This window comes from Erithacus rubecula (assembly GCF_903797595.1).
Source record: "Erithacus rubecula genome assembly, chromosome: 3".
Taxonomy (NCBI): domain Eukaryota; kingdom Metazoa; phylum Chordata; class Aves; order Passeriformes; family Muscicapidae; genus Erithacus; species Erithacus rubecula.
Genome location: NC_136689.1, coordinates 13,887,550 through 13,899,577, shown reverse-complemented (window position 1 = coordinate 13,899,577; position 12,028 = coordinate 13,887,550). Strand labels below are relative to the sequence as shown.

The 12,028-nt window shown below is 37.4% G+C and overlaps 1 protein-coding gene across 14 annotated transcripts in view; it reads right to left on the bottom strand.

The window, feature by feature from the left end:
* The window catches only part of ARHGAP12 (Rho GTPase activating protein 12), a 74,286-nt gene that overhangs the window by 41,632 nt on the left and 20,626 nt on the right, over positions 1 to 12,028 (bottom strand). For all 14 annotated transcript variants that reach the window (XM_079300856.1, XM_079300866.1, XM_079300867.1 and 11 more), the window contains exon 3: positions 49 to 312. In XM_079300856.1, coding sequence (XP_079156982.1) covers positions 49 to 312 — 264 coding nt within the window. The remainder of the gene's footprint in view (positions 1 to 48; positions 313 to 12,028) is intronic.

Below are 12,028 nucleotides of genomic sequence, written 5' to 3'. Positions count from 1 at the left end.
ATTCATAGGCACTACAATCTGATTGCTTTTGATCTCAGAAGGAGCTACCTCGTGATCTGCATGGCTCTGGGAGTCCCCTTTGTTGATGCTGGCGTCCCGGGCCCACCGCGGCGGTTTCCAGGTTCGCTCCTGCGATCCTCTGTTGTAGTAATAACAGCGTCCTGTCGTATCTTTATGGGTTTCCCATTCCCCATTTATTTGGACTGGAGCACTTGTAGGTAGTGGTGGAAGTGCAGACTGAGATATTTTCAGTTCTTGTAAATTAGCATAAACTGGTGAATCAGGCCTTCCTTGGCTTGGTGGAGTAGTTGGCTATTGAGAGAAGAAACGCACTGTTAACGAGCAGTAAAACAAACCAACAAACTCCTTTTTTTTGTTGTCAAATACAAAAGCAAAAAGGACAGCCATAAAATGCTGAGGTGTAAGAACATTAGATTCTTAATTCTAAGGTAGATATCACAAGCTATATTTATTTAACACTGAACCATGTTTTCAGCATTTCTCCAGATGACAGCTGATAATTATGTCTTACATCTGATTTGAAATACACTTGAATCATCATCAAAAAATTATATGGTTGCCATACCTTGCTGAAAAACTTCAGATTTACAGTTCAAGTATTGCTCAGAAACTGTAAGTAATGTGATCTTGTTCAATACACAGAATTTCTGAGATGCCACTTGTTAAGCAAAGACTGTTCCCCAACCTTTCCAGCTCACTGTTGATACAGTGATGGTGAATGCAAAGCAGCACTTCTGCATTCTCAGCAGGGTCTAAACAGGCAGCTCAGTTGGAAGGATAAGCACAGTGTTGCAACTAATAAATTCTGAAAAACACCTGGACAGTTCACCTGTATGCCTTTTCAAACATGCTTATTTCAAAATATTTTAGGCAACATCACCAAGTGCTTCAATTACCCCTCTCTTCTTGTAGAAATTAAGAGGATATTCTTATCCACCTGATTTTGTTCACATACATGCACAGAAATAGAACAGCAAATACTTACAAGAAAACAAAACACTAATGACAATTGCTTATTAATAAATATTTTGCTCAAGTGACAGCAGAAATTATGGTTAGAAGACCACAGAACTTACTGAAACCACAAGTAATTCCAAATGAGCCCCTACAGCATTTAGGAGAGAAATAAAGCTTCAGATGTTTAATTTTTAAAGTCTAATACAAACACACCCTGCAGAGTGTAAGAGCATGTGTTTTCACAAGAGCTGTGATTATGAGACTGTGAAAGCAGCTAGTTATTAAACCAAATTAAAGAGTTTTTTGGTAATACACTGCCATTTCTGTATTTTAAGGCACAATATTTAGGTACTCTAAAGGAAAAATTATACAATTTATACCATCCCTTTGGTTTTAATTGAGCAGCTTTGCTGTAGGCAAGTCCTTGTGCCTCCTGTTGCTACTGCATTGCATAAAAGACCTTTTATAATGTACTTTGAAACATTAAAATCATAAGATGCTAATCTAGGCCACATCTAATCATAAATTATCAGGGTTTGCTCAGGCAAGACAGCATATCATACCACACAATCTGATACAAACTGATTGCACCATAGGTAGAACCAAATATGGGCAATATCCACAACCAAAGGGGGAAACAGCTCGAGAGGAACTTAACAAGATTATAACGGGCATGGACTTGTTCTGCGTGCCTTCAGAAGAGACAACACAGCTTACCAGATATAGCAAGTACAGTACATCTAAGGCAAACCACAAGTGCTGAAAACAAAAAAAAAAAAAAATGCAGCACTGCATTTTGGCACAGCCAAAACCCATCAGTATCCTCCTATACTGAATGAAGGAAAAAGGATATTTTTCTACTAAGTCATACATGCTTGCCCTTTTTTTTTTCTTCGTTTCTTTTTTTTTTCTCTTTTTTTTTTTTTTTTTTTTTTTTGGTGAAGAGGGTAGAACAGCTGCCTTTGGTGGAGTTCATCTTGAGAGCCCTGAGAGCATAAACAACACTACTGTGAATGAAGAGCACCCTACTGTCTGCAGGGATGAACCAATTCCCTGGGATGCTGGGGCAGGAATCTTGATGCCTCCTCATTCAAGAGCACCATTTCTGCCTTGGTGTCCTAAGAGCCTGAAGAGCTGCATCTCCCACACAAACCATCCTGCCATTTAACCACAGGGTTTGTCATTGAAATGACACCACAGAAAGCACAAACCTCCATCTCCTTCCTCTCTTTTAAGGAAGTGGCAAAAGTGGCACCACCAAGCACCCTGGCTGCTGCCACAGGGGGCTGGTGGCTTGCACAACCCTCACCTCCTCCTGAAATTCCTCCTCTACACAAAGCAGTAAGTCAGCTTCTCTGTCTGGTCCACATTTAACAGTTACTTTTTTGTTTAAATTAACACAGTTAAGTGCCATCACTAAAAGAACAGTTCTGTATATTAATAAAAGTATTTTCCAAATAGAAAGCCTGCAACACAGAATGCTTTGTATATTTTTGCTTTGGAATATTTTCTCCAGCAGCACACAGGAATATGGCTCAGAGGGTTCACCCTGAGGTTTCCAACCATTTCAGCATTACAGCCAGCACAGCTCCAGATGAAGCTGCAGGACAGGGATGTGCTCAGCCAACACTGGGAGCTCACAGCCAAAGTCCTGCCACCTAACCCAGGCACTGCACAAGTGATGTTTGAAACAGTAACATGATATCCAAGTGCAAATGAGGCATTTTCTACTGAATGCTCAGTGCTTCCAAACTCAATATACCAATTTTTGTTTTCTAGAAGACAGAACTTTTCTCCTGAGCAACAACAAACAAGCCAACTAAGCTGTCCAGTCAAGCCAGCTCTCCAGCTACTTTCACTACCTGTTGTTTTATCTTCTGACAGATTTTTCAAGGAGAACTGCAAGATTTTTGAAAGACATCTGGAAATTACTGCTCTCAGTGACGCATTAAGAAAATGCAAAGCCACCAATCTGACTACAACACACAGCTTAGCTCATAAGCACGTCTTTGAGGGACATGACTTTGTTATCAGGAACTATTTTTAATAACCTTGTAGCACACAAGGAAACTTCCTCATACCCCAAGCCACCTGATGAGGTAGGTTGTTGTGTCTAGGATTTTGCTCAGCTCAACAGCACTCAACCTTACCAAGGCTAATTTTGTCAAAATCTTATTTATTGATTAGAAAAAAACCCAGTTTTTAGGAAGTTCAAAGTTTCCTTAAATTAACTAATTAACATTAATTAGTGTCTGCTCCCTGCCAGTGTTGGCAGGAAGGTCAATCACCCCTGGCTGGGAAGGGGAGTCCCAGAAAGGAGGTGACAGTGGATGTCCCTGCAGAGCTCCCAGGCACTACATCACCTCCCCTTTCCCTTCAGACAACCATTTTGTGAGTTCACAAATGAGTTCTGCAAAAAGCCAAAAAGCAAATTAATTTAACTTTCATTTATCAAAATCATTACTCACTGACAATACATCAATACAAATAAACAAAGCATTACCTAGACCAAAACAGTTCCTGATCACTTCCATGGGTGTATGCACAAAACCAGACACACACATTTAAAGGAGATTTAAATATATGTTAAACACTAAACAGGACTTCCAGTGAGAACTTCCCTCCCTGAGGGCTTTTTTTTTGCACTATCAAACTGTGAATGCTCATAAACATGGAATTAAATCTTCCCAAAGAGACTCCTTGCCTTCTCACTATCAGAATTGCAAGAACATGTCCTTCAACACGCCCATGCATGCACACACTAAATGCCTTCTACTCCAAACATTTCAACATTCATTTGCTATTTGATATGGATTTCGGACTGTTTTATGTAGCTTTCTTCTGGTAAGAACAGTAGAGGACTCCTGCTGAAAAGTGATGTAGGAAAATTAAAAAAGCAGAAATATTTCTATGACACTACAACATAAATGAAAATTGTACAGCCCATTAAGAACTCTGGCAACATCAAGAACATAAGGGCCTCTCCCAGAGCTCAGAAATGTCCTGTATAATACTGTAGAAATCTGCTACATTTAACCTCTCAGAAAAGTCTGCTCACACTAGATCCTTGCTAATTGATATGGAAAAGAGTTTCATGCAGCCAGGACTAAGTTTCCAGGATCAACATACAACACTCTTTAAACAGAGACTGCACACACAGCATTTTCAGAACACAGTTTCTATACTGGCACAGTAGGAAGCAGATATGGGCCTTTAAAAAAAAAAAAACAACCTGTTAATCATTCATGAATGAACAGTCAACATTTTTAACAAAGGCCACAGATATGCTATCAGGCCTCTGGAAACCTGAACTCAGTGCAATGGAAAGCAAAAGTACACATTTCAGTAATGAAAAGTACCTTGTGAAGCAGGATAGTATGCCAGCAACAAAAAGAAAAAGTTTGCTTGTAACTGGCAATTACCTTTTTCCTTTTATAGAACTTAAATTCAAGACAAAAGCCTCTAGAACATAACAATTGCTTAAAGAATGACTGCAATGCCAGCCTGCAAAACAAGACCTACCACACATCAAATTGCTTTCACTGTGGTGCCTGTTTGCAGCTTCTTTTAATGTTATGAACCTGAATGCAAAAGCTTTCATTTCACCAGCAGCATTCAGATTGCAGTAAATAGCTGCTAAAAATGAAGACCCTTAAAAAAAAAAAAGGAAAGGCAAATTTCAATATACCTTATGAAGTTGCAAACAACAGATTGTCCATGCTCATGCAAAAGAGGAGTATTATATTGAAGGGAAGCAAGGGAATATTGTCTCTGCAGCAGCAAGCTGAAGAAGGGAGAACAGGAAAATCCCACAGCATCCTGAGACTGGGAATGAAGCATCCCAGTTCCCTCAACAACTGAGCTTCTTGCCAAGGAATTCCCACTGTCCTTTTAGGAAGGCCTGGGACTTCAATACCAGCTTTATTCAACAGAAATTACACAAAAGAAATCTCAAAACCTCTACAGATTCATTTTCATAAAGTGACAACTTCAACTGGAATAATTAGCTTGTCTTTTCTTTCCTCTTTCTGCTTTGAGTTTATATTTTTACAAATATGTGCTGCACTCTGTTTTCTTTCTAACAGATACAGGCATATTTACAATTTATACCCAAAAACCCACAGATTTTTCAATGAGTCCTCTACTACCTCAGAGGTGAATAGAGAAAGCTAATTTAACAAACCAAATTTAAACGAGAACTGAAACAATTTTTTATACTCTAACCTTCACCAACATAGGCTGGGAAATTTACACTCTAAGGAACATATTAAACAAAATATGAGAGTAAATATTATAAGCTTGTCAATAGCTGATTATAAATTTCAGACAAGCTATAGCAATGCAAGTATTATTTAAGTGCAGTGAAGTTTGTGTTCAGCTGATTTGTCATCATAAAGTGGTAGGAAAAAAATAAAATAAAATTGCAAAGCAATAAATAAAGAAATAAAATCATCCCATACAAATAATTCAAATATATCAACCTAACAAAAGCCATTCAATAGTTAAAAGCATCCCATTTAACAACTAAGCAGATAGATTCAAAGTAATTTTTTAATGGTTAGTCAGTAACTTTAGATTAGACTGGAAACAGTTAAATTAAGAATGATTCACCTGTGCTAATTTTATCTTTCAGAAAATTTTGTATTTCTTACACTGAACTACAGGCTGATATATTGCTTTTTTCTATTACTGGAGATAGTTGCATAAAATTTTTTGTATTATATATACTTCTATTAATATTCTGCTTAATGAAAGCAGATTACGAAACTGAGTCTTAGGACAATCAGGGTTGCTAGAATGTGCTTGTGTTATTTCAGCCATGTAAATTCTCTTCTGTTTTAGCTCTCTCATAATGAAAAAAATATAAAATCCTATAGTTGATGAAAATATAAATCTTTATGTAGTGCTAACTGTAATCTACCAACATCTAGGTGCATAGCAAAAAGCCTTGCAAACTAAAGACATTCCCTTCCCTTTGAAGCCCAAAAGAAGTGACTTAAAGTATTTTGATACTTATGAAGATTATGATTTATTTAATTGTATTGCAAAATCCCACAGCACAGAAAGCTAAAGGTGACTGCCTGTGTCATGGTCACACTGGGGAACAGGAATGGAAACTGGCTGCAGCAGCAGGACACAGCCTGTGACAAGAGGGAGCACTTGGCTGGGTCTTGGAGTTCCAGAGACCACTCCCAGATCATCCATCATATGTGATTGATCAAAGAAAATCGATGGAAAACCATTTTTTTCCCTGCATACTCCACAATTTCCCATTCACATTCCTGCAGTTGCTCACTGCATGAGCAAACTATTACATATGAACGTAGGAAGTTTATAGCAATAAAAGAAAGTATACTGAAGGACTCAACAGTGATGTCAAATATTTTAAAAAACGGAAATAAGACTTTACAATGGGATCCTTTGTCAAACATGCACAAAGATGACAGTGTTTACCGTGCTTGTACTTTGCCACTTGCACAATCTAGCTGCTTCTTTCCATAAAAAAGCTTTTGTCCAAGGATATAGACAAAGCTGCTTTTCCTGTAGCAGAAAATTTCAATACCATATGAAACACTTTACGTCATACATGCTTACACAGCAAGCTTACCCCAGTTAGGAAACAGGGGCCAAATTTGAAAATGTTCAAAAGTCAGACAGTAAATTTCCTTCACTCCTTTTCTCTCTGAGACTTTCAACACTCATAATAAAGTTATCTGTAACCCAATTCAGAAATTTAGTCCACATCTTGAATAACCTGGATATGACATATAGGAGGAGATTTACACATTTATTTTTTCTCCACTTTTAGGGAAGTTAATTTCAAGTTGTTTCTGTATTTTAGCTCAATTGCTGTCAATTATTGAGCTCTGTGAAGCTTGCAGTACATATCTGCATGCAGATTTGTGAATAATAAAGCTGCTGGGAATAATTAGTGATGTCTCTTAAGGATGTATTTCATAAAAATTAAAATAGTACACAAAGACAACACATGACAACTCTAGATTGCTTTCTCCAGTGGAAAATGATCCTGTAACAGTCCAATAGGTACTGCTTTTGAGATAGCCAGTATCACAAGAGCACAACAAGCTGTTCAGCTGTTTTAGAACTGTTACAGCAAAATAATCCCTTGAAGTTTCAGAAGGAGTGGAGACTCCTCATTTACCAAAGCATTTACTGTTTTAACTGGCTTAATGTATAGCTGTACATCTCATTTGCCTCAGAGAGGTGAAAGTATTCTTAAAGGCAGATTATTAAGATCTTCATGGAACTCTTCTATGCTGTATCCACTACAGAAACACAGCACGTCTAAGCAGACAGCTCCTATTAAATATTATTGTGGGAATAGTGTAGAATGGTATTATTTGAACTCATAATAGCCTAAAGGTCATGGAAAAGTTTCCATTAGAGTCACTTTAAACTGAATAGCAATTTTTTCTACACTTTACAGTTTCAAAAGTACAGATCCCATAGCCTTAAGTGTACTTTTGAGGGTCCAGTGCTTACACAAAGCAGTGTAAAGCCAGGAACCCATGAAAAGTGCAGATGGGAAAGTAAACACCACCTCTGATAAAATTCCCAAGTTACTGAAGTTGTAGTACTGAGCAAGCTCAAAAACCTAAGAGATAGCTTGAGAACCACTTGAATAAACAGAATGAAGTCTAAATACTACCACACAAGTTACCAAAACCCCATCATTCAGTAGAGCAAAAACCCTATTTGTAAGAGAAAGAAAAACCCAGAGCAATTAAGAATTTTTAAACTCTATACATGTATTACAATGGTTCACTTCCATGGTAGATAGTTGGGGATTCTTTAAAAAAATAGAGAAAATAACAATTTGCAAGTTCTAAAACAGAGCAGTCATCAAATATGTGTTCTGTTAGAAAGTGTATTTCATTCCAAACACTTGACAAGAAAATGCAGAACTCCTACTCAGTTTACAGCTGCTGTCCTTTTACTCTGCTGCAAAAGCAGATTTCACTTGTGTGAAACTTTGCTTCACCAAATATTGCTCATGGCAACCAATCTGGCAAACGTTTGCTATGGTTGCATTTCTTGGTTAGGTGTCAGAATAATTTCAAAATATCTTCTTGAGCTTATAAACTGCAGCTGCAGAACATCACCAGTATTCAAATAGGATGAGCAAAGCTGATGTATGAGCACACTTACTGGGATACTGGAAATACCTTATGGGATTAATTAAGGTGGCAAACCCACTGAAGAGCAGTTAACTGGCCTAGGAAGTAAAGTATCAAATCAGATACTAGAATGGCATCTGTTGGTTTGCCTAATATATTAACAGGAATACATTCTGTTGTGTTAACCTCTACATCTGCCTCTCCAAGCATTCCCTGAATTTATTACCTGCAATTATCATTGACAAGCTACTACACCTCTCATGTGCCCCAAAACTCCAGAGGGCAATTTCCTTGATTACACTGCCCACTTGGGAATAAACTTCAGAAACAGCTATTCACAGGGACTTCCATAAACATTGTATTGAAATCCTGGGAAATGTGAGTGCTCAATTTATAAACAGAAACACCTGAAAAAGCATGTTCTAGGGATCATGACTGGCTAAACAATTTCAAAACATATGATTTAAAGAACCACATTTTACATACTGTCATGCTAACTCTGTACCTTTACAAACCAAAACACAAATTATACTCAAAGTCTAGAAAAATTATGATAAAATCTGTTCATCAAGTAATGTATTCATATTCCAATATAAAACAAACTTGGATTAGAAAAATAATAATCTCAGGATGTTTTTAAGACTGTACACACAAAGTCCATGTTTCTAACTTCAGGCAAATTTTTTAAGAGCCATCATTTCTAACACATTAGAATGTCTACTATTAAAAAAAAACAACCCACCAACTTTATTTCACTTCTTCCTTTTGAAAAAAAAAAATGGTTTGCTAATATTCACAGAAAGGGAAGCCAAGAGAAAAGCAACTTTAAATGAGTTAGTTACCCTACCTACCCATGCACACAAGAAAAGAATGCCCTTCATGCAGAAGGCAGAAGCCACACTGATACTTCTGCTTATACAGGAGTTCAGCAAATGCTTTTGCTAATTCAGTTCATGTAATCAAATCAATAAAGCACATAGTTCAACAGACTCAGGCAACAACTCAAAGTTTAGAAAATAAGAAAAATCACAAATATATGTCTCAGAAAATCAAAGATTATTGCTACATTTTTAACACCTAGCTATGCTGCTTTATTGGCCACCAACTACCAAAAGGAGCAACCCCATCTCCCTTGCCCTCTGCACCCCTGATGTGACCCTGCAGCAAAGGGATGGAAAAAGCCAGAATGGCAATAAAGTAATCCCGTTGAGACTTCAAAAACAAAACAAACAAAAACCCCACAAACAAATAAAAACCCTCCCATATCTAAACTCCTTAGGTGTTTGCAGGTCACTGCAAGGTCAGCCAGAGACACCTCTGAAGTGCCTGACTCAGGTGACAGGGGAGCAGGACCTTCTCTTTCACAACCTCTCTGTTAGTCCTTAAGGAGTTTGAGCTGCCTAATTAAATTCCAAAGAGAAGGAATTATCTTCAAGTATCTAAAACAGAAACAGTTATAGAAACAATAGTAAGTGAAGAACTGTCTATTTCTCCCAAGGACAAGAAAAAAGTAGGCTAGATTGAAGAGGGGGGAAAAAGTTACATATGGAGCAAACAAGTAACTAAATTTTGCAACAGTCCGATCAGGAAAATAGGGAACTTTCCTTGAAAGCTCAAGTTCACAACCTTCAATAGCACTCCTGGTATTCTTGCTTCTGTCCCTGTGCAGTGAGAAAGGACCACACTGGGGTTGTTCTCTCTTTTCCTTAATCTCAACAAGGCTCTGTAAACAAGGCTTTACTACAAATCTGTAACCCTCATCCTGAAAAGCAGCACGCTCACATCTGAAATTTGAAACAAATGAAGTTATTAAAAGTATATAGCAAAAAGCCGATTTGTTGTACAAGTATGCACAACTGAAATGTTGGGTTTAAGTCCTTGTTTTTTCTTAAGAACAATCAGCAGCCTATAAGAAAGTACAATACAGTACCATGGTGATCAGAGCATTAAAAGACTGAAGCAGATGATGTTTCATACATCAAAGAAGGAAACAGGTCCCCCAAGTAGCTCAGGCAGAGAATAACAAATATTTTCAAGATGTGTAAGGACAGCTTTTCCTGTCACCTCAGAGTACAGAACACAGCAGTAGGATGAAAGATAAGAATGAAAAGAGAAATATATTTTTTTATTAACTTAAGTTCTGCACTTGAAATTAAAAAACTGAATTCTGAAGCACATGTTTTTGTCAGCATTTTAAGAAAAACTGTTTCAACATGAAATCTAATACATGCAATATTTTACTTATGGAGCATAAAATTTTCCTCATGGCTTCTTAAAAAATCTAAAAATATTACTAATATTAATTTTTGGTAGAAAAACCTGGGTCAGAAATGGTGGGAATATCTTAAATCAATTTAAGAAATGAAAGATGCTATATTCTCCTCTCCTCTGCAAAATACCAGAGTATCTCAACACTCAAAATAAGTTAAAACCTGGAAGTGTTATAAAATCATACCAGTAAGGAAAGAGAAAATTTTCTCTCCCCTCCTCCTGCACACCTTGCCCAAAATGAAAAATTTAAGGACAGTTTTCTTCAACCTGTAGCAAAACTGGCAGGGATAAAGCAAGAAGCTACTTCTGGGTCTAGTCATCCTTCCAGTTTCAGACATTCCCACAAATCTGAGGGACAAGTTGTGGACAATCAAACTTCTCAGATTTTAGAAAAAAAAATGAGAACATATCAGCACTTTCAGTCATGTCAGCCCTGTAGTCATCCTGTCCAGTTCACTGAGGTGGTTAACCACAAATAATTAGTAAGATGCAAAACAAACCAGACAAGAAAATATACACAATGCTATACTTTGTGAGATTAATATGTTCTGGTTTTTTTAGAACAAGCAAAGTCAACAATGGACAAACCCACTTCCATGATTCCAGAGATGATTAAAAAGGCAGTAAAATCACGTCTACACTAAAAACCTTTCCAGCACAGAATTTAAGTGGGAATATTCATGCTTCAACAGCACTTTTCCCAACTGTGAATTATCAACTTCACCATCCTCAGAACTGCAGCCTGTAAGTCATTTCCCAGGTGCAATTTGCAAAAACAACCCCAAAATGTTATGAGCTGGCAAACCACACATGTTTAACTCAGAGAAGTTTTACTGGGACCTGTGGCCATTTCCCCCTGGTTTGCTTTCAGCTGCAGCACTGACAGGAAACTTAAAGTCATTTTTCTTCCCTGAGAAGTTGCAAATAAGCAAATGATGAAACAAGCTGCATTTTGTAATACAAAATAGAGGTCCTGCAAACCAAATGAACTGGGCTTTGGGGCTTTTGCTTAACTTCTTTATGCTTCTGAGTAAATGCAGTGCAATCTAAAATCCACTATTCATCTGTTCAGAGGCAGTTAATTGCAACTTTCACAGTTCAAATATAAATTCTACATGGCCATGAGGAAAAAAAAAATCCTACTGATTGTATGCTGTAGTAACCAAGAAAGAACCACAATACACTATCAATGCATAGTGCCTATAGTATGTCTTTTCTGTTTTACATAAAACAATTGATGAAGGGATTAAGACAGTGTGTCACGTGGTCTAGAAATTTACTTTAAAAAAGGAGGAGAGAAAGAGTGTATGCCACAGTATTCAAAGAATAATAATGAATAGGGACATCAACAATTCCCCCAGAAGCTCAGCACAGATATCTACCCTCCAAAGCCAAAACTAAATCCGAGTATTTCTCCTCTTCCAACAATATTCCTTAAACATAACCCAGTTACAGGTTTCACACAGAAAATTATTGCATGATGTCCACTGGTATGCACTGCAAAACGTGTGTCAGAACATGTTTCAATAATCCCTTATGGGCTGCTGAGCAATTAAAAGGCTTGGTGCTACCTATTCAACAAAATGCTGTGTTTGCTGTAGATACCAGCTGTGTAAGTAACAGGACACACACACAAAAAG